Genomic DNA, 23994 nt, shown 5'->3' with positions numbered 1-23994 from the left:
TTTGATCCAAAATCATGATTGAATCCTGCCTTGACTGTTTCTGATGTTTAGCAGCTAATATTGAGAACTTATTCTTGGTATTATTTAACCGACTTGTATGGATTTCCAAAGGCATGAGAACAATCTGAAAAGAAAGGAATATTAGGTTTATGAAATTAAAATTTATCATTTAAGACAAAAAGCGATAATAACATTAAATACCACAATAAATAAATGCTTCAACTCCAAAGGAACATTCATTAAATTGAAAATTTTATTTCAGTTAAAATTGTATAGGAAATGTTACTGAAAATGGAACGGAGAAGAAATAATCAAAACTATAAAGAGTAGGATTAAGTGGCCATAAAAGCATGTAATATAAACATATAAAGTACCAAAATAACAAAAGTACTGGAATTATTCTTTTAGCCATGAACAATAAATGCATCACTTAGTCTGTTATTTACCATGCAAAATGATTAACCTTAGGTTTCATCCAATTAATTTTTGAATCAAATAGTTAACCAGTCAACCTAGATTATTGACATTTGCATTATGACCTTTCCCACAATTATAAATGCAGAAAAAAATACTAAATCACATCTGATTCAATTCCTGCCTAACCATATTTTGGCATTACTTTGACAAATAAAAAAAAACACTTTTCACATAGTGATTCTCTAAACAAAGTTTCTACCTTTTTGTAACTGTATCCGGAAAAATAAAAGAACACCTGAGCCTGCATTTCTTAATTAATTATCCCATATATTGTATGACTGTGTACCAGAAGATATTAAAATGCACTGAAACCCAGGTCTAGCTAATATTAGTCATGAGAAAAAGTTTCTTATTCCAATTAAAGTTACATCAGGCTGGCCTTCAGGTACCTGAGGCCCCTTGGGATGTCATCAGAATAAATGAAATCCCTAGCTTTGGGAGCCTTGGTCTCTGGTTGCCTATTTACCATGTTTATGGGCTTTGAGATTCCAAAACTGTGACGAAAGTCTCTCAGGATACTATGAGTAACCCATTCTCCATATTCTATAACAGAGTTAACTGCATAGGTAACTGTTTGATCATGAATGATCCCTTGCAGAAGGCTATCTTTATTTAAAATTATAATGCTGAACACCTACGCCAGAATACTTACTTCATTATATTAATGTCTGTACATTATATACACAGAGGTGTAAAGCCTATAATTAATCAAGGCTAATCAACAACTAGAGTCATGTTAAAGGTTTGATTAGTCTACATCAGTAAAAGTAAAAAAGCAGTTAAAAGAGCTGATATTGTACAAAGATATATTTGACATCTGCTAATTATAATTGTCTTTCTTCATTACAAGGCATCCTATGCTTCAAGTATTTCTGCATTTTCAATCAACCAATACTTTTCATAAAAGATTTATTCCCTAAAGGAAACCTGAAATGCAATTTAAACAAAAAAGAGCCTTTATCTAAGTCCAAACGTAATTCCCCAGGAAATTGGCGATAATCGTGTAGCACTTTATACTTGCAGCACTATCACCTTACCTAATCATCACGTGGAATCGACATTTAGGACACAATGGAAGCTCTTTTCTCAAGAGTGAAAAAGAATGAATGGAGGAACTGTAACTGTGGTCTATTCCCAACTATGAGACTACAACTTCCTCCCTTTGGCCATTCCTTATTAAGGACTTTCAAGGAAGTATATCACCTCGTACATCCTGAACTTCATTGAAGGCTATGTCTCTTTTTCAACAAGCATTCAAGATCATGGAATTATGAGGGTCAACTTTTTCTGCTGAGGACTCCTCCAGAAGCAGAATCTACCATTTTGTGCCTGACCAACCTAAACCTAAATAAATCTTATGCAATTGCTTTTTTCTGTTGCCAATTAATAACTATCGAGCATTTAACATTCCAATATATTACTCCAAAATTTCACCAACATCAGAAGTTTGACACTGACTTATAGCATACATCGTCACGTAGGTACTTCACCCTTAAAACATTAATATCATTTGAATAGTTAAATAGGGTTATCTACGATGGGTTGTTTATTATGAAGACAATTGATGAGTGAAGAAAAATGTAGTTTAGGATGCATTGAAAGTGTAAAAACAAAATTTTTAAACTACATACTTGTTTATTAACACTGCATGCACAAGAAAATGTAAAATGTTTGGCAACTGCTTTTCTGAGACCGTCTAGATAAAAATTACAGCATATATTTCTTATTCTGAAATTATCATGCGACATTTCACTTATGAAACAAAAATATTCTTTCACAAATATTTCCCCCAAACTCAATTTTAGCCATTTTCTCTGGTTCATCCAAAACATTTCATTTGAGGTTTCACTGCTTTTTTTATAACTCCAATATCTTTGGATTTCAAGGTACTATAATGAATTTCCCAGATTTTTAACAGCTAGCATGCACACTTCTTAGGGGTTTTAAGACTTTAAGCAATGCTGTAAAAACAGGTTGATAAAAAGAAAGGTTAAAACCAGACATAAGAGAGCAGGGCAGACTTACCTCTTGCGCCACTGCTGCATACTTGAGCACATTGAGAGTTTCCTCAAATAGAATTTGACTTTGACTCACATTTGCAATCATTGCAACATTTCCATTTCCAGTAAGTGCATTTTGGAACATCCTCGTTAGTTTTGACTCCCTAAATGGAACTCTTGTGAGGTTCTTTGATTCTGACTGATTTTTCCTAAATGCAGCAAATAAAGAATAATATTAATTAAAATGACACACACATAGAAGCATGAGTTTCAGTAAAAAGACAAAAAGTTACACATAAAAAGGTAATAAGAATCAGTAAGTTTATATCCACAACATGAAATCGACATAAGGATGCAGAAAAAGTGTGCATATATCTTTGAGTTAAGTTTGAAGTGGACAACATTAAAATTCTCACAAGTCCAGTCCTTTTGAATTCAAGCAAGATTCTTCATATGACACCTAATTTTCAGCAGTTGACAACAAACATTATCAAAACATCATTACATGCACACTACATAAACTACTAGCTGAATACCCGGCTTTGCACGGGTTAGGGAGAAACAATAATATAAATATACTACATAAATAAAAACAACAAATTATAAAGTACAGTAATACACTACTTCATACAAATTTAAGAATCTTTTTTATTTAACACCTGTTTATAAACTACATTTTTTGTTTCATATCCAGGAGAAAGAATATATAAATTTTTGGGCGAACCTACTCTGGAGCAAGCAACATAAAGTTGCCCGTGGCTAAAACATGGCGATCTTAGATCAACACCACAAAACTTTAAAGACTGTCCCTGTGATTTATTAATGGTAATTGAAAAAGCTAGCCGGACTGGAAACTGTAATCTTTTAAAGTTGAAGGGAAGATCAGTTGGTATTAGAGGTATCCGTGGAATAAAAATTATTTCACCTTTTCCTTTTCCAGTTAAAATGACTGCCTGGATTATATTTTTCATTAATTTTGTCACACACAATCGTGTCCCATTGCAGAGTTTTGGTGGATCTAAATTTCGCAATAAAATGATTGGAGATCCTACTTTAAGTATAAGGCGATGTTGTGGCAATCCAGCTGGATCAAGTGAATTTAGGAATTCCGTTGGATAATTGACGGCTTCGTCAGCATCCACTACGGTATCAACCGATTTATATTCAATCACGTCTCCTGGCAGCATGGCTAGTATCTCCTGGTTAATTTCATTATCATCATCGTTCTTAGGAGCAAGAATGGCTCTTTCTCGCAACCATTCTAAATTTTTATAATTTTGATTAACGTTAGGATAGACTGCTCGTATCATATCGCGGACAGTTTTCACCGATTCACATAAATCTGATGACAATTTTATCATACCAGATGCTTCAATAACTAATCTATCTTCTCCAATCTCCAAAAGTTTATTTGCAAAATTTTGAGCATTCCCATCTCTTAAGAGGATTCGCATGTTTTGTTTAAGGCTAATTTCTTGGATATGATTCCATAGAACAGAATGTTTTAAACAGGCATAAATTTCATCGGCTGGAGTCGATTTTGGAATGACAGGCAGAGTTTGACGGAAGTCTCCACACAGGAGTACCAGAGCTCCTCCCATTAAACTGCAGTTTCCTCTAAGATCTTGAAGTGTTGCGTTGAGGGCCTCAAGAGATTTTTTATGAGCCATCGTACACTCATCCCATACTATCAATTTACAATCTATAAGAACTTGTGCCTGGCCGCTTGTTTTATTTATATGACATGTGGGATTTTCTTGTCGGGAATTATTAAGTGGCAACTTAAGGGCAGAGTGGGCTGTTCTTCCTCCTTCCATTAATGTCGCTGCAATACCTGAAGATGCAACGGCTAGAGCAATTTCTCCATGAACCCTGATTTCAGCAAGAACTAAATTAATTAAAAATGTTTTTCCCGTGCCACCAGCAGTATCAAGAAAAATGATACCTCCTTCTTGTTTATCTACTTGATCCATTATTGTTTCGTACGCGAATTTCTGATCTTCATTAAGAAGTGGCTTTTTATCCGCGATGTATGCTTCTGAGTCTAAGACAGTGTAGCTAGTTTCACGTATATAATCTGGATAAAATACACCTTGTTGATTTTGTACAGGTGCAAAAAGACCGAGTTCCACTAAAGTCTTGTTAACCATGGCGATACACTTTTCCTCCAAAATAATCAAAGTTTTATTGAAAATGTCGGAGTTAAACGTAATACCCAATGTAGGATTTTCACTTCGAACTTTAGCCAGTATATCCTCACTCATTGATTCTTTATATTTTTCCCATATTGTTTTTGGGTTAGATGGATTACAGGAGGTTATTATGATGGCAAACAAAATTCGGATTTGTCCTGGAAGAGAAATCAAACTGGCCTCTCGCAGTGAGTCATCCCAGTGTTGATCTCCTTCTAGCAACCCTAAATTCTGGCAAGCTTCTCTGAATGTCTCACATATTTCTCCGTTTACCGTTCTTAATTTGGCAAATGAGCGAGGTCCTCTAATGGTATGTAGAAGCATTCTTAAAAAATAACATTCGGCGTTGTTAGGATGGACTGTGTAGACTCGGCCCAATGCGTCACATGAATAAATATTATTCTCAGGATCAAAGTTGCCCATTTTTCTTCTACAAAAGAATTTCCTTGATGTATTCCACGTATAATATCTCGGCAATTCTGAATACAATAGTGTTCTTGCAAAAGTATCCTGCTGGCATAGTTGGAAAAATGCTGTTTCTATGACAGCAAAAAGTAAACAAATTACATACATACAAACAAACACTCTCCTTTATATATATAGATTAACCATTTTTGCTAACATTTAGGTGTCGATTAGTCATTAGAGAAGATCTTGGAGAAAAATAGTCATCTTTTATGTAACAGTATATATGTAGCATTGATTTGTAGGATTTCATTGTTTATAAATAGAAACATGTACGTAATTTCACAAAAGCCATCACCCTCTGTTCTATTTAATAAATGTAATCACATTTTTGAACCATTAGAATAAAATATATGGTGACAAATTGATAAAGAAACTAGCAATATGGGCATATTTAAAAAAAATTCAAACTGTTACCATGAAGAGAGCAATTAACATGTGATTTTTGCTAGGTTAAGTGGTATTAGATGAAAAAGTAATATACTTTTCACCAGTAAACTGTAATATTGGAGCTATTGGTACTGCTATGGGTTAAAAACCTCTAGTTGAGTCATATTTATTTGCATTTCCTTTTATTACGGTCATTCAGTTCCAGTTTAAATTCGTTTCATTCATTTAGGCTAAACATCTCAATTTTTTTTACACAAATACAGACATATTTAACGACATAAAAATGGTTGCACACTAAAAAATAATTACATAATCAAGTTTATACCCCCACATCTTCAAAAAAAGTCAAATCAAGCATGTCCAATATGACAGAACACTGATGCATGATAAGTCTTCGTAATTTCCATCAGCCACGGTTAAATGCTTTCATGGCCCTAACCTCACAGGGAGGGTACCATTTTTTGTGTGATTTGGAATATTTTCAAAATTTTCTGTAATTTTTGAAAAACCTTTATATATGGGGTGTGGCAAAAAAACTTACTTTTTGAAAGTGTTTTGCATTTGATAAAAGTTATGTTGCTGCACCCTGTACAAGTCGGTGAAGTTGCATTGTAAAAAATTAATAATCCGAGGGATGTGATACAGCTTTTGAGAACATATTGATATCTCTTGAATTAATTCATATTCATAAATTTTTCAAGCACTGATGGTATGTTCACAGGGATATTTTTATGAATGCGAGCTAAATTTTCCATGCATGGTCACTGAAAGTTGATCAAATGCACAATTCACCCTGTTCTGTTTACCCTTTACATGGTTTTCTCTCGTTGTGAGAAGATTCATTAAAGTTTAGGTAAAAATTTGAACCATACCTTCAGTGCCAACATGAAGCTTTTAGAATTTATTTTATATTTTGTTCTAAGACAAGTCACCAGAGGAAACCTGCTCTTTCAAACTCAAAGAGGTCAATAATTTTGAAACCAAAGATAGCGAGAGATTAATTTAACAGGGCCACCTTCAGACAGAATTCTCTAGCCCTGCCACCCTCCATAGTGGGTATTTATGTGCTCAAACAATGGACTGAAAATTAGCATTCCTAATAACACTTGGGCATTGTAAAGAGTATTGCATAGCATAATCTATATAAATAAACATGTAAATGTTTGTAGGTTAAAAATCTTACATCTCTGATAGTTCTTCATTAATTGGTTTGAAAATTTGAAACAAGGTTGCATATGAATAATAGTGTTTTGGCACAATGTTGCATTTAAATAAGAGTGTGTTTTTATATACCAACTATATATTTTATAGATGTCACACCTGTGTCAGACAGCGCCAACTGTTGGACGTAAAAGCAACATACACTATTCTAATATAGGAAGATATATCATGGTAACCGAAGATTGCTATGTGTGAGGGAGGATGCCATGGAAGAGTAAGACGTACAGCTTAGATGAATAGTGAAGATGTAAAGAAGACTATATTATATTAAGTTTTTTAAATTGTTTTTTGTATTTTTCAGTGCAATTGCCGATAAAATTGAGCTGAGTAAATTGTATTCAGTTAAAATATTATGCTGGTTTTTTATTTTGTTTGTTATTTCTCAAGTAATTGCATCCTGTTTTTTTCCTTTTTTAATGTTTTGCAATTTTTTATGTTTTTGCTCTAACTTTCTTTCTACTTTTATTGCTTTAGTACATCAAAATAATGCCTCACAGAAAGATGTTATGATGAACTGAGTAACATATCAAGATTAATAGAGGAGCCAGGTTGGGAAGCACTCGCGGAGTGAAGGTTAAATTACAAATTAAATCTCGTGGATGAATTGGAAGGATGTCTCTAAAGTAACGATGTTGAAAATGTATTAGCCTCATTGCACTAAGGCAGCAGATACATGTAAATAAAATTTGAGATATTAATTGTAGAAAGGATAGATTTAAGTAGCCATATTTCCTAGGAACGATGAGCGATCAGAATAACGTTGTCCGACTGTGCTAGGAAGGGAAAAGCATTTTGTGTCAAATGTAGTCTGGCATGCAATAACCCCTGCCACACACCCTGTTGGTGGCTTGCAGGGTACCATGTAGTAATAATAAATCAAACTTAGGTCATTGAGCTCGCGGAAGGGAAGCAGTGTGAAGAGTAATTGCAAATCGAACTGAAGAAGAACAGACATCAGCAAACGAGCGAAACAGACAAGGAATGACTTAAATACGTGCCTAAGAAATAGCAGAGCAACATGAAGACTAGAGGATGCATGATTTTGAGCAGTGGTCGCATTCTGCAGATCTGCTTCGCTCTCAACAGAATTAATGACAGGTTGAGAGTGGCTGAAAGACGTCAACAAGAAACTACAGATTCAGTTGAATTCACTTGACCTGCCAGGGATGCCATCGCACGTACTGCATTTGAAAGTTGGCGTGCCAATTATCATGCTGTGCAATATCACTCAGCCAAAGCTTTGCAATGGCACGCGGCTTGCACTAAAAAAATAATGAGCAACAATCTTGACAGGTTCCAATGGATATACCATTTCGATTTAAGAGACTGCTATTCCCAATTCGATTGGCATTTACAATCACCATCAACACAGCTCGGAGCCAATCTTTAGAATTGTGTGGTTTAGATCTAAATAAGAATTGCTTCTCACATAGACAATTATATGTTGCATGCTCTAACGTTGGCAAACCAGGCAATCTCTAAATATTCAAGGACAATGGAACAGCAAAAAATATTGTTTAGACATAAGCATTGTGAAATTGAACACATTAGAAACGTGCACTTCCTCTTTTCTTACTTTTTCATTTAACCAGATGAACCACCGTAATGTGTGGCTGGGCACAGCTAGTAAATAATTGGACAGTACAAAGCATGTTCATAATTATATGGTAGTACACACATTTGTACCAAACAAATAAGTGCATCATGGTAAGGATTCTATGAGGAAATACCATCAAATTAGGTATTAATCTTGCATAATTCTCACCAAATGGCATGAATTGTAACGAATTACCAAAGTGTCATGATGCCTAGGATCTGCAATGCCTGTTTGGTGTTACATATTCAATTCTTTGCATATTCCTTCATCCATTTTTACTCACTGGTTAGATTTAATAATCAATTCTTATCTGCCACTAATCACAAACGAGTGAGCTTTAGCAAAATTATAATCTTTCATGAACTTGGAGCATCTATTAATCATGGTATTAAATTTGATCTTTTTAGTTGACAGTGTACAGGTATCATTTACTAGTATCACTTTTCATTTCATAACGTTTCTCCTATGCTGAGTTATCTTTGAAGGCTATGCCTATCCTATTTATCAGAACTCCTGAGATCAAGGGATGGGAGTCTCAGGAAAGGCCGGTGGCAGTTAGCTCCCAGCCTTTGTGGAGTGTGGTTTGTTCATTTGCGAAACCTCCATAACGTGAACTCCTTATGCTCAGTCATGAACCGGTTATTGAAACAGCGCTACACCATCAAATTTTGTGTGAAACTGGGACAGAGACTCCTAACATGCTCAAAGCAGCTTATGGCGATAATGCCTTGGGTAGATTGGTTGTTTATGAGAGGCACAAGTTGTTTTGGGAGGGTTGTGCTTTATTGGATAGGAATCGCAGATTAATTGTTCGCATGGCTTCTGATGAACTTGGCATCCCTAAAAGTGATGTGCATCGACCTGTGAGAAAAAACATGGACATGAGAAAGGTGTGTACGAAGATGGTGCCGCATGTGCTCTTGGATAAACTAAAGACAACTTGCAAGCAGATCTGCCTAGACCTTCTTGACCATTTGAGTGAGGATCCAAACTTTGTAGACAATGCTCGACCAGACTTCTTCCTATTCCCCACCTCAAATCAATGCTGAAAGCATGTCACCACGGCTTGGTGGAAGCATTACAACAGGCTATGACGAGGGAACTTAGCAGAATTCCAGGCACCGCCCTCCAGAAGGCATACAGTGCAAGGAAAACTCACTGGCAGCGGTGTGTGGATGAACAAGGGTGCTACTTCAAAGACTTTTGAGTGAATGTATCAAATCTGGCAATAAAGTTTCTTTAATTGACTCAGTCCTACTACTTTTGGGACAGACCTTTGGATACACTAAATTAAAAATTCTTAAGCTGTACCTAAGAAAGGTCCCCATTATTCTTCATTTATTTTTCACAAATTTTCAATTAATATAAAAAATAAAGCCACAGTAAATAGGTTTAAAACTGAACTTAAGAAGCTGTTATTATTTAAGTGTTATTACAATGTGCTGTGATAGAGGGGGGGATGTAAGGAAGATGAGGAAGGGGCAGAAATAGGATATTAATAATAATAATAATACATTTATTTGTCCGGAGATTTGTTGCATATTCATACATACACAAATATAGGACACGTCAAATATAAATTTCACAATTTTAGAACAGATAGGGATGTTGGACAAAATGAAGGGAGGAAGAAAGTGTATTGAAATGAAGAGGGGCTTCTCGTAGCATAAGATGATGGGTTTTGTTTTGTTAGGAGTGACAAGATAATATTTGGTAGTTGTGTCCATCAAAAAACCTAACATAACCAGTAGTTTACATTTCATAATAACAATTACAGTGTGGATGAGTTTATGAGTGATAACTTGTGATGGCCAGCTGTTTTACATATAAGTGCATGTAGTGTTTCCCAGTATTTTTCTAATTTTATTTGGGTTAGACTGCTGTTTTTCACTGAAGTGTGTATTTAGTTTATAGTTCTAATTTTATTTTCTGTATATATTTATGACTATGTTCATTTCACATTATTCATTTTTATTTTATTGACTGAAAGAACAATAAAATAAATATAAACAATAAGTTCTGACAATGATTTTGAAATAAATCTATATCTTATTGTTTGTTTAAAGTCCAGACTATGGGTTTAGAAAGGTTTTGGTGCGTTAGTAATTGTAGAAGATCACCTATGAAATGCTGAAATAATGCCAACTGCTGTAAATACTCATTTCAGGTAGAATAGAGGCTTTTCACAAACCTGCTTATGTCATTATATATACTTACTTCAAACCTTTCAAGCATCGGCCAAGCACCAGTAATGAAGTGTTGATGTTTCCAGTCTCTTTCAATCTCTCCCCTATGTTTCCACTCTTTTCCACACGTTCAGACCCCGCCAAATCACAGAATGAAAGGCTACAGTAAGAAAATAGTACATTACCATTTGCATCCATTAGATATCAGCATCTCAACCACCAGTGGTGACTAATTCTACAACCCTTAGCCTAAACACTTCATTCAGTCTAGCAAGGTCTACATTAAGCCAATGCACAGATGATGCAGAAACATACAGCAGCAAATTATTGCCTGAAGTACTTAAAACATGGGCAACAAACTATATGTAATAAAGTCACAAAAATAGAGATGATTATTTAAGGATTTCTAGTAGATTGATAGATGCAAAATGAACACTTGTGCTGTCCACACACAAAAAGGATGGGCAACATTGGCCTAAAAAAACTATTCTGCAATGACATTTTTCCTAGCTCGTTTTACAAACGTTGAAAAGAGTAATTTAGGGAATCCCCCTTGACTTAAATGATCCAAGTTCTGAAAAATATTTTGTGAGATAATCCAACTTGTATTGTTAGATTCTTACAATAATTTTAATATTTTATTGATTATTAATATTACACATTTTATACTCACGTGCTAATTTGAAAATCACTACCATCTGACTCAGCCTTTCGCAACAGCTTGATTGTGAACACGCAATGCGACCTAGAAGACTTGCGGTTCAGTTTTGTGGCAGCAAAATGCAGATTGCACTTCCCTAAGAGCATGACTTGACAGGCTTCATCTCCAGAAGAAACACACACTTCCTGAAGTCCTAATGGATAAAATAAAAAGATACATCAATTGCCGGTTCTGAGTTTTACGTAGCATGCAAGACATGCTATATCTAACATAGTAATATCCTTGACCACCAAATGTTTGAATGCTACAAATTACCTTTTATATATGTATTGCCATGATGATCAGTTATCAAATTTAATTTTGGTCTCTTCATATTAGATGGTGGACCTTTTCCAGGCAAAAAATCTAAAAGATCATAGACTGCCTCATTGTATATTTCTGCAAATGAAACCCAAATGGAGTACTTCACATCCTTTTTATCTCCAGGCAAAAATATGCTGTTTCTCTCCCTCTTAAGACTTTCAGGTATACATAATCCTCTTGAGCCTAAATAAAAACAATGTGAAACATGGGCCATCATAAAACATAGGCCATGAAAAAATGTAAATATACAAAAAACATACATATATATAAATATATATATCCACCCTAGCTAAAGTGATATTTCGGGTACCAGGTCTTCCTGCGAAACCATAACCGGCACAGGGAAAGGAACTGGCCCCCTACCCTGATGTGTGAATATTCACATGCCGTTGGGCTTAGTACTGGGTGAACTCTACCATCACCTACCAAACCGACCTTTGGGTTCACTACTGTGTTTATGGTTTTTATAAATATATATATTGGTACTTATTGTCTAATCCTGTATTTTACACAGCATAGCATAAAAACAAATGAGATGTGGGTATGGAGGTCAGGGAAAATGAAATGAATAGAAATAAATGCCAATGAAGAAGAGTTAGGCTTTGTATAGGAAAAGAGAATTGCTGATAGAAATTGAAAGTCAGAAAATGGGGATGGAAGAAATATTTACTATTTTGACATACCCACAATATGCAGATGATTTTGATGAAAAAGATAACATTTTACAAGCGAAGTAGAAGTAAAGATAGGCATCTTATGAGATAAAAATGCCAGTATTAACTATTTAGAGGTGATAAATCATTTATCATATGGCACAATTTGTTTATATTTAAGTCTTTAAAAGTATCATAAACCTGATCTTTTCGTATCATCATTCTATATCCCAATTTTGTTTTTTGTCTATACTGTGATTAGTGTTCCTCGCTCTTTTACGAGAGCCATTAGAAAAGTTCTAGGAATGGAATAGAATTAAACAACTTATTTCAGTGAAACTTTTTTATTTTTCAATGTAGTCTCCCAGTACTCTAATGCACTTGGTCCAGCGATGTTCAAATTTCTCGATCCCATCTCAAAAATTAGATTCCTTCACGCCCCCAAATACCCATCTACTTCAGTTGTTAGTTCTTTGTTTGAAGAGAATCTCTGTCCGCCAATGAAGATTTTGAACTTGGGGAAGAGATTGAAATATGAGGTAGTCAAATCAGGTGAATAAGGTGGGTGTGCAACAATTTGTATCTTTATGACATGACAATGACATGTGTCACGGCATCAATTGTCTTGATGAAAGATGACTTTCTTCCTAGCCAAACCTGGCCTTTGTTTGGTCATCTTTTGTTTTAGTTGGTCCAGGAAGCTAGCGTAGCATTGCCCAGTAATTGTTTGACTAGTAGGAAGATAATCTGTCAGCAGAATCTCTTTTTTATCCCAAAAAACTGAAGCCATCACCTTTCTGGCTGACTGTAATGCCTTTGCTTTCTTTGGTGGCGGTGAATCAACATGTTTCCACTGCTTTGACTACTCTTTTGTCTCTGGGGTATAGTAGCGGCCCCAAGTTTCATCAGGGGTCACAAATTGGTACAGGAAATCTTGTTGGTTGTTCTTTAAATGGGTCAAACATTGTTAGGAAATTTCCATTCTGATGCATTTGTGATCCTGCATCAAGAGTTGCAGCACCCATCTAGCAGATAATTTTCTCATATCCAATTCCACTCTTAAAATGTGATACGCCCATTCAGATGACATCCCTACAGCTTCAGCAATTTCTCATACTTTCAGTTGGTGATTCTCCATGACCATTTTATGCACTTGTGCCATAATTACTGGGATAGCGGCACATTTTGGCCGACCACCACACCGATCATCATCTAAGCTGTTCCGACCAAACAAACTCATTTGCCCACTTAGCAACAGTTGAATATGAAAGAGCAGAGTCACCAAGAGTTTTCCAAAAGCTGGCATGAATTTTCTTTGCTTTCATACCTTTCTTTACAAAGTATTTAATCACTGTTCGAATCTCAATTTTTTCCATCCACAAAAATCACTACACCACAGATCTCTTCCCAGAGCACTGATTCGTTATGTGTTTACTCATAAACGATTACCTATTACTACACGGGAAACTTGTGGTGCTGGCACTGACTTCAGATGGTGATTCCGAGAACCATTCTAACTACCCTTGTATGTAAATAGTATATTAGTGACAAGATAGATTTCTTTCGAATGAACTATGAAGGCTTAATTTTAATTTATTATACCACTGTTGCAAAGAGGCTAATTTATTGCACACCAAAACAGAAGAGAAAATAAAAATTTTTTTAGTTCAAAGCTCATTTTACCTTGTGGAATTTTACACAAGACTTTTCAAATAGCAGTAATTTTGTGCTACTCACAATAAATACTATTTGTTGACTGTAATTATTTCAATGCCATTCTCTAATTTCTGAAAATTTTCTTTTTCAAGACAAATATCCTACCTGGCACTTCAATGCTTACATAAATTTTTTTGTGAAAGAAGTACTCCAAGCAAAAGTTTCAAAATAACTAATTACTCCAAATACGTTCATTGAAGGCTATGCTTTGAGCTGGGAGTAATAGTCTAGTTTCTTTCAACATTTATGATGGTTGTCATAACCAATATGATGCAAATTTAGAACCCAATACCTACCTTAATACATAAAGCATCTGTCCCAAAAATAAGTATTGATGTGCTCATCATCTTTTTGGATTCAATAAGTGCTATCTGCTGAGAGTTTATTCCTCAGGGACAGACAGTGAGCAGTATGTTTTATGGGAAAATTATCGAAAGGCTGCATCACAACAATGCATGTTCCCACAATATCTTTATCATGACTGAGTACCCGGCCAAGCACAAGGTGCCAACGCTGCCCCAGCCACAATACAACCCTCCAATTGCGGCACCGTCAGACTTCTTTTTGCTCCCAAGAATAAAAAGGAGTTTGAAAGGCAAACAGTTTGGAACGCTGGATAACATCAAAGATGCTGTGATGAGGGGTCAGAACAAGGTTCCCATTGACGCACTCCGCAACCGGCAGAGAAACTTGAAATGGTGTGTCAATGCAAGAGGGTGCTATTTTGATGAATTACCAACTTTTGGAAGAGACCTTGCATGCTGAGAAACAAGAATAACATTTGAATGCCCACAATAAATCCTGTGGGAGAGATTTTTTCAGAATTATTCATGAAAAAAATACTCCTTTAAAGACTAAGAAGAAGAAAAGGGACAAAGTGAGATAGACACACTGCACACGACACATTTCTTTGTATGAGTATTATTACCCATACAAATTGAAATACACCTTTGAACAGTGCATACTTTTTTTTATGATTTCCAGAGTTTAGTAAGGACGCTGAAATAAATGCCATGAGTTTAATTACCATTCATGGAACTAGGTGCTCCTGATGAGGTGTCTCCCAGAGAAGATTCAGAGGTGGTATTATCAATAAGAACTGACTGATAATACTGTGATCCCTCCTGCAAAAATAATTATAAATATTTATATTATTGAAAATAGGAGCATAGGCCAATACAAATAATATATACTTTAATAACCTTGTTATAATAGATGCAAGAAATCTCAGTAAGCATGACAGTGAATGATAAATGAACCTCAAAATATGACTAGAAAGTATTCAATAGGCAATGATGATATTCCCTGTAATCTGTCTTTAACCAATGGCCTTCCCTTCACTTTTAAACAAAATTGAGCAAAAATGCCTTCCTCAAACATACATAAATAAAAGCCTGCTTTTCCATGTGAAATATGGTACCCTGATTTCAGAAATCCGGTATATATGTATACTAAACTAGTGCATACCTACCTCCCTTACATGAAAACATTACCGGGACAAAAGAAGCATCAAATCCTCATCAGATTCCAGGAAAATTTGGTATATTTAAAATATAATAGACAAGAGAAAACCACTATCACCAAAATTTAGTAGGAACCAAAAAGTCCTAATCCCCCACAGACTTGCATATCTAAACAAGCTACTCATACCATCTCCTTGACCCTAAGAATACATTTTCACTCACAAATTTGATATATGCAGTTAAAATCCAGACCTGGGCAGCATTATCTCCCCCTCTTCTTATTACCTTCTAAGATATAACCCACTCCTCCCTTCCCCTAACTTCCTTGTGATCTGTAGCAGTCATTCAGTAATCATTCTTTACCTTCTCAAGATGGCCTCACAACAGAAAAGCATTTTATCTCTCCCTTTTCTCTTATCTTTCCCTTTTATCCATGCTTAACTAACTCTTATCCTTCACAAATATCTTTACTTTCTTTACACCACATCCCTATCCCGGTGACCACCCATTCTCATTCTGCTTGGAAATACCTAATTGAAAGTGCCACCAACAACCAGCAGGTGCCAATTGTTGAGGAATTCTCCAGGGTGCAATTGAGTGCTTTTTATATTTCTCTGTTTTCTTCACCCTTCTCTCAACCCACTCCTTGTCCCTCCCCTATTCATAATACTGAAAATTAGAGATTCACTTCCAATTAATCCATTCAAGTAGTAGTAGTTTTTAGGGGAGGCGACCGACAACTGAGGTCATTTGCGCCATAGGGGATGGACAGGAAAGGATGAAGGGTAGAGAGAAACCCGGCATCGGCATTAGCCTACTCTTTACGAAAGGCGCCAAGGGGTCCGCAGTTTAACATCCAATCCGACAGACGGCGTACTCACTCAAAGTACCCTCCACAAAGCACCTCTAATAGGGATCGAGATACCACTGAAAAATATTCAACACCACCAGGATTTGAACCCGCGCCCTCTGGGTGGGAAACCCCCGCACCATCTCGATCCTCCTTAATCCATTGAAAAATAGTTATATATTCCTTCTTTATGACACTAAAAAATTTTGATTTATTTGCATTGATCCCTCAATTACTGGTATACCTGTGGTAATAAAATAGAATCTGAGGTTACCACTTCTATTTAAATACTATATGCATCAAAAATTCCCCCAACTAATAAAAAAAGGACACATCCTCCTTTCTAGGCAGTACATGTCTAGATTGTTACTTATGTCTGCAAATCCCTTACCCTTCCTGCACCACAAATCTCTCCTTACATTCTTCTGTTGATGAATGTGTACTCCCTAAAGAACTTATGCCTGCTGCTATCACCTCTTTACCCTGATATCCCCAGACCCATTTTCAAACCAATGAGATCATTGTAATTTTATAAATAAAGAAGCCCACACGAATATCACCTTTCCTTTAAAAAACAGTGGAATCTAATGGCCAAGCACCTTGCATAGCAAATAATTCGCAGTACTGGTTAAATATTTTACAATAGAAGATGATGATGATTTATGATCCTAAACAATGTATAAACAATTTTCTTTGAAAAACCTTGCACATAATCTATTATTTTTGGCACAGAACGCATTATTGTATTTTACATTCATTTATATTGGAAAGTTTTTTTGCTTCATAAAAATGATTACGGAATGAATTATGCTCATTGTATGACGCTCCACTGAAAATTAATAAATATAACCAAAAACTGAAGAAATGTCCTAAATTCATCCTTAATAGCCTTATCTGTCAAGGAAAGTAAATCAGTATGAAAATTGCCACCAATAAAAATTATAGTTCCAGGAACAAAAAAAATATGCCAACATTTCATCAGTGTTGACTACCTGAAAATGTTCAAATAAAAAAAAACAATATATTTTACCATCACAGATTGTGGGTTCCATTTCAAAATTGCATCTTTCAGCTTGTACTCAGCATCTGCGTCTTCATCAGATAAAATTTCAATGCTGTAATTGCTTGTGGGCTTATACCTGATATCTACCATAGTTTTACCAATTAGGCTATTGAATAGCACATCTAATGCTCGAGGAATTACTCCTGGATGTTTCTCATCACCTAACATGTAAAGAAGGAAATCATTTAGGAATAACAAAGATATTATAGAGATCAGTTTACATGATATTTCTCATAACATATTAGCATTAAACATTTTGGTGACTATATCAATGTAAAATGGTCACTATTTTACATCTCATGAAATCAGTTTTGTACTTAGTCAACAACTTAGCATAGTTTGATGCAGAGGTGTAACTAAAAATTTTAGCCATGCTAATGCTTATAATGACAGGTCTACACACAAAATTTGCAAACAAATTTACCACCAAGTATAACCAAACAAGCATAGCCAACTCTATGATACACTGCAGCCACACCCACTCAATTTTTTCACCACCAAATGGTGTCATATCGAAGTAATAAATATTGTATATTTTGTGGTGAGACAATATAGATTAATTTTAGTGTCATTATACTTCAATACTATTTCCACAACTGTAACTTTATGTCCTTCAAAGATAATACATTTTGCAAAAATCCTTTTCCAATAAAATTCTTGTTCTAGGAGAACTGTAATCATGAATCAAGGCTGAAATGTAGATATGTTCTCATTTTCAAGAACTTAACTAACATGATGAATTACGAAAAAAAGAAACAATATCTTATACTATAAAATCATATTTTTTCTTAACATCATCATGCTTATTAATTAATAAAAAAAATCTCAGGTACCTTGCATTGTGAAAGTCTTTCCTGCACTTGATGTTCCATAAGCAAACAGAAGGGCATCCTTACCCTTTAGAAAATCATTAACAAGAGGCAAAACTGAGCCTTCAAAGATCTCCTTTTGTGTTGCTTCAGGTTCATATATTTTAGAAAACTGAAACCTGAAACATTTGAATTCCACATAAGCAAAAATCCCATGAAACAATAGTCGAGATCTTCCACTCTTAAATAATGAATAACTCACCCATATTGTGAGCTCTTGAGTTTAAATTTTGACAAGTTACCATCATCAGGAGGAGATGTAATCAATGTGTGTTCATCTTTAACATAGAAAGAAGCCTTGAATAAAATTTTTCAAAGATTAGCATTTTCATAAAGCACATACATAATTTTAATTTTAGCACATCCTGGTCAATAGGATCCATTAATTAGCACACCAGTGTAAATGGCACACTCATTAAAAATTTGACACATAAGTTGGTAATACATAGAGATTTTTAAGTTCCATAATGTCATGAAAAATGGCTCTAGAATAGTATTATTCATGGAAATATTCTTTTTGTGAACTTCCCTACTCCACTACTTGAAAAACATCCAACTAACATCACATACCCTGAGACTAAGCACTGCTACAGTTCTAAGTGTCTACTAACATGAAACTAAATACCTTCATATTCTACATTATAGTAAACCAGTTACTCCACACATGTTATTCTCTTCTTCCTCTCATTTCACCAAAAATACCTAATCTTTTCATCCATCAAACTCACTCATCCCTTCAATCAGCCTTTAATTAAGAAATACTTTGTGAGAAAAAAATAATTGTGAGGGAATAAATAATTGATGCTTTAAGAACCTAACATTTACTCAGATTGATTATTATTCCAATAATATTTTGAAGGATACAAATGTGAAAATCAGCCGATGGCAACTCCATGGACTTTCCTGAGGCAGTAGTAGTGGCCTGCTACAAGGATGGCAATATCTTTATGATTGTCGACACATATTCTTGTGTAAATGAATTGACAGCAGCAGAGTAATAACACAGAAGGGGACTGACACCATTAGAATAAGGACTTAAAAAGTTTCATTAGGATCTCAACAGAAAGACTATATATAGTACACATACATCCATTAAGGTATGATTTCAGTCATAGCTAAGGCACCACAGTTATTATGCAACTATTGAAAGTATCCGCCCTAACAAAATTGAACGAATCTTAGCCAAAGTTACATATATGTATACTTCGGCCTTAAAATAGACCCCCTGAGTCACTGTCTGATTGTCCAAAGAATCTTAAACTGACACTGAGCTCCTCCAGTGTATTTATGGCTTGAGAAAAATAAATTATAAATCAAATGATTTAGAAGCTATCCAAACACCATTCGAAAGGGAAGAACTGAAACGACCTGCATTTACTCCCTTCAGATCTTTCCACCCTTTGAAATTGGTGCATTTGAGTTTTCAATTGCTTTGTCATTGTCATAGAGGAGAAAAAAGTTAACGAAATGGACAAGAAACTGACCTTCAATGTTTCTTTAAACATTTCACTTAATCTTATCATCCCAAAGTGGCTTACTTTTTGAAAACATTTTTGAATTACTACAATCAGATGGGTCGGCAGGAAAAAATGTGAATTATTGTGAGGCATTGTTCTACTAAAAGTAGTCCTGAGTCTAATTCTACCGAAAAATGATCAATTAATACTTTAACAGTAATGCTACAACTAAAGAGGTACATAAATAACAATTTCAAGCATAACATGGTGGAAATCCTTCATGATGAAAGAAGACACTTTGCTTTTCCACAGAGAATACTTCGACTATGACCTAGGTTTCATTACAGCGTAAGATACTCAGGTTGTCCAGGGTAAAATCCAGAAGATGTTATGCTGTAGTGAAACCTAGGTTGTAATACAAATGTTACAAGTGGAAAAGCAAAGTCTTCTTTCATCAAGAGAGCTATTTCTTTAGGTCTGAGTTGCATTACGTTGTACACTAATGCAACACTACACAGGGCTACTACTATGTCAAATGACTAAAGAAAACAAAAGTGACAATTCTAGCACTAAATAATACCGAACAATTCATCAGGTATTTCATACTGAGATTTTTTGCTGCAGTGCAGTCTTGTCATTCCTTACTAATCAATATTGTGTATGCCACATACAAATATAAGGCATCTAGAAAGATATTCAGAATATGCTTTGTATCATTATTGGTATTCTACCATATAAGGTAGGTTTGGATGGACAGACTATACAATGGTATGATACATTTATTTGCCTCTCCTAGAAATAAACAACCTGAACTATGACATTGCAATAATCCCATCTTTCATATTGTTCCAATGAGCATTTTTTTGTACCATACAAAACCATGCTCCATCAAAGTTTTGGAAAATTGATTCTTAATATCCTTACTAGATATTATCAATTCTGTCCTCCTTATGAAATCATCTTTGCCAAATGCAATAATTCTTGTCCCTACTACTTTGACCATTTCAGTCCGAAACACTCTGAGAATAGGTACAACTTTCACCTGCTCTACTATATGTACTCATATTTTGACATTTAACTTATCTCTTCTCTTTCACAAAAATCTTATAACCTTTTCATGAATCAAATCTCATCTCATACCTAACACACTGAGTTTTTGATTAACTCAGCAATGATTGATACCCCTTGACTAACTAGAAAATTAAAAAAATGATCATCTGCATCTGAAAACATAACTGATTTTAAGAACTCCCCATTGACTTCCATTCCTTTCAGGCATATCCCATATACTTTTCACTCTGTCCTCACTCAACTGTCTCTGCAGCCAGGTTGTATTCCTTTCTTATCGTTCTCCATTTCTTCAGTGATCTTCCCTGTTTTTATCTTCTGGAATCTGACAATATGCTAAATAAGTACTAAATTATGACCTGTATTTGTAAGGATTTGATGAGATGATTTATCTTGCCTACTGCCAGACACAGCCCAGTGGGCTCATTTCCATGATTGCCAGGACTAGTACTTAGATATAAGTCCACATATGGGATTAGTAATTGAGGTGGTTCCCTTGGCCTTCCTCAATAGTGTTTTTAATGTAACACCATCACTTCATTGGCCACCCTACTGGGGTCAGACATCTTTGAAGCAACCTGGCTGAGTAACAGATGAAGAGCTGAGTCCCTGTCATCTGGATCCTAACCTTCAATCATTCTGGCAGGAGTGACCCTAGCAGGAGCAATTATCATTGCTCCTACCAGCACAGCTCCAGTAGTTATGAGAACACACAAGGTCCTCCACCATATCAAGGTTCTGATCCATAGGGAGGGACAAACTATGCATAGCAAAAAATTAACAATAGTAGTTCTGTAAATATTTGCCCCACAGACCATTAACATTGTGAGGGAATACTCCACAAGCAAAAATGTTAATGTTCGACAATAATAATGGGAAGAATATTTCCAAAAGATGGTAAAATTTATGGGAATAAAAGTAGTGCAAATGTCAGGAGAAAGGATGCTCATAATGCGTAGAGGGTACAAAAGAAAGAATGTTAACCAAAAGAAGAAAAACTGACAGCATAGACAAGAGTTCTCATCTGCACATTAATACATGGAAGCAAATCTTGGTTAAACCATGCTAAGCATAAATGATGAATGAATGCGGAGTGCGAGGAGTGTTTTCAGAAAAAAATGGAGCAAAAGAGGGTAAAGAATGAGTGGATTGCAATAGAATTTGGACTGAATGCATCTGTACATGACAAGAATGGTGGTTAAAGCTAGTTGATTCACCAAACTTGAATATAGAGTGAATAGTTTAAGAGGAAGAGATAAACCATGAAAGTCATTGGTGAGTGTGGTTGAATAGACTCCAGTCTCGCAAGATTTGAAGTATCAGGGCAGAATGACATTTGCATGCAACAAAGAATGTGACATTGGTGGAAAAAGGATGAAATGATAGGGACGTATAGAAAAATTAGTGAGGGGAGTAATTTTCCTGAGAGGGAACATGCATGAAAGGTATGCATGAATTATAACTAATTCCTTTTTCTTCTTTAATAAGTGGCCTTTTGATTAATGCATAACATGAGAATCTCCTTGGCATTTAGTAATGTGTACACTTAACTTTGGTTTTTCTTACACTTAACTGGATGATTTTGTAATGTGCCCATACTGCAGAAAAAATGACAATGTCATTGCTGGCAATGGTTGCCACTGAATTACCCATTGTTTCGTTAGATTTAGCTTAACATAAATTAGAAACTACCAAACACAAAAACCGAGGTGACAAGGTGCACAACACGACAATTAACAATACACTGATCTATATTCATAATTAATTTTCTCTGAATTATCATGTGTAATTTCAGTAGTAGTAAGATTAGCCCAATAATTCACTTGGAATGCATTCTATTTCTTATGCATCATTCAAAAATACATAAGAACTTATGGAGCAATAAATGAAAATAACAAAAATAACTACTAAAAATACTCACTGAATACAGTCTGAACGAAATACTAAACGTACAGACACTCTATGCCATAATTCTCTCGGTCCTTTAAACATGTGAATTTATTGGACAAGGAGTACGCAATAATTAATTACAAGGTACGTTATCTCACTAACTTCCGAACAGTAGGACGAGTGCAGATGAAAAATGAGTAAAAGAGACTCACCTTCTCTCCAAGTTGCAAAGGCTTTATTCTAAGGAATACTTTTACATGAGCTATTGTTGGTGGCTCATCCTCCTCCTCTTCGGGTAAAAGACTTGCCAAATTTTTTCGACATTTACCCGGAATGATTACACCACGCCTATATCTAGCAAGTGACTCATCAAAAGAAAACTTGTGCAGCTTAGTCTGTGTCATTGTTTCACCTACAAAAATGAAATTCCAAACTTAGAGTAGGGAAAGTTGACCGCATAAAGTCGAGTCACATTATTCCCACAACAATAACAACGTTAGTCACACTATTTATTAACATGGCCGAAAGCATTTTTGAATTCCAGATAAAATACATAAGACACATCGCAGCTATAGAAAAATTAGAACTCACCGATATGAAATGGACTGGAATAAAACTGGGAGGCTTAGTTCCCAAAGTGAATGTGTATCCGTAAAAAAACAAACTGGTAACAGTGGTCCTGGAATTAAGTGTTTTGAATTTAACACTGCACATAACAAGCTATTCACTCGCTTGGACTTAACTTAAATATCAAATTTTTACTGGAAACACACCATGAAATGACATAACCACGTCAGAAAACGTTAATATAAGTGCCTACCAACATCGGCTGACATTAGTTCGAACGGCCTGACATTACCTACGAATTATTTGAATTTGCCGACCGCCCATACGGCTATTGGTCGGCCGCGGCAGGCGGTTTAACGGATAAATTGAATAACGAAAATATTCCGCGTACTCCGTTCTGTACCGCGCGAACTTGTAAAAGTTCATTGACAAACAATGGATCTATGTAATCAAGAACCTATGAAAAATAAATTAACATGAGTGTGGAAACAAATGCCTTGAATCTATTCATACTATGGGGAATATTGAGTAGCCGTCTTGTGGAGAATCATCATTCGTTCAAAGTAAAGCACAAGAAAGATGCCGTGGCTGTAGTAGCACGTTGAGCTCTCTATGCTTGAAGTTTACGTAGCTACTGACCAAATTCATTTTCATGGTATTGCAAGAGGATGGAAATGATGTACTTGCAACTCCATCGCCAATTAAATAAATTGGTACATTTCTAAATCTCTAATGATACGGTTTTTTACTGATTATTAATCCTAAATTATAATTCAATAAAATACATACTCCAGCATATCCCCAATTGTGGTCTGCGGTCATATACCAGTCATCGGGAAAAAATGC

The 23994-nt window shown here is 35.3% G+C and overlaps 1 protein-coding gene across 1 annotated transcript; it reads right to left on the bottom strand.

The window, feature by feature from the left end:
• Positions 1-47: 47 nt before the first annotated feature.
• sub (kinesin family member subito) lies at positions 48-22344 on the bottom strand. Its single transcript, XM_071594245.1, has 11 exons — positions 22258-22344; positions 18369-18463; positions 18131-18285; positions 17265-17458; positions 14949-15045; positions 11505-11735; positions 11202-11382; positions 10560-10688; positions 2503-2686; positions 90-124; positions 48-54 (listed from the first exon to the last, which is right to left on the bottom strand). The coding sequence occupies exons 1-11, from the start codon at positions 22342-22344 to the stop codon at positions 48-50; spliced, it is 1395 nt and encodes a 464-aa protein (XP_071450346.1).
• Between the last annotated feature and the right edge of the window lie 1650 nt (positions 22345-23994).

Source organism: Hetaerina americana, unplaced genomic scaffold, assembly GCF_022747635.1.
Source record: "Hetaerina americana unplaced genomic scaffold, ioHetAmer1.1.p SCAF_6, whole genome shotgun sequence".
NCBI classification, from domain to species: Eukaryota; Metazoa; Arthropoda; class Insecta; order Odonata; family Calopterygidae; genus Hetaerina; species Hetaerina americana.
This window is presented reverse-complemented; position numbering and strand designations above follow the sequence as displayed.

Bases quoted from the DNA above. Each gene is read 5' to 3' on its own strand.
- sub (XM_071594245.1), bottom strand. From the start codon at position 22,344: ATGGGTAATTCAGTGGCAACCATTGCCAGCAATGACATTGTCATTTTT. The intron at 11,736-14,948 runs GTAATTAAACTC...GTTTTTATTTAG, and splicing joins AGCACCTAGTTCCATGAATG to GCTCAAGAGGATTATGTATA. The intron at 2,687-10,559 runs GTAAGTATATAT...TGCTGCATTTAG, and splicing joins CGATGCTTGAAAGGTTTGAA to GAAAAATCAGTCAGAATCAA.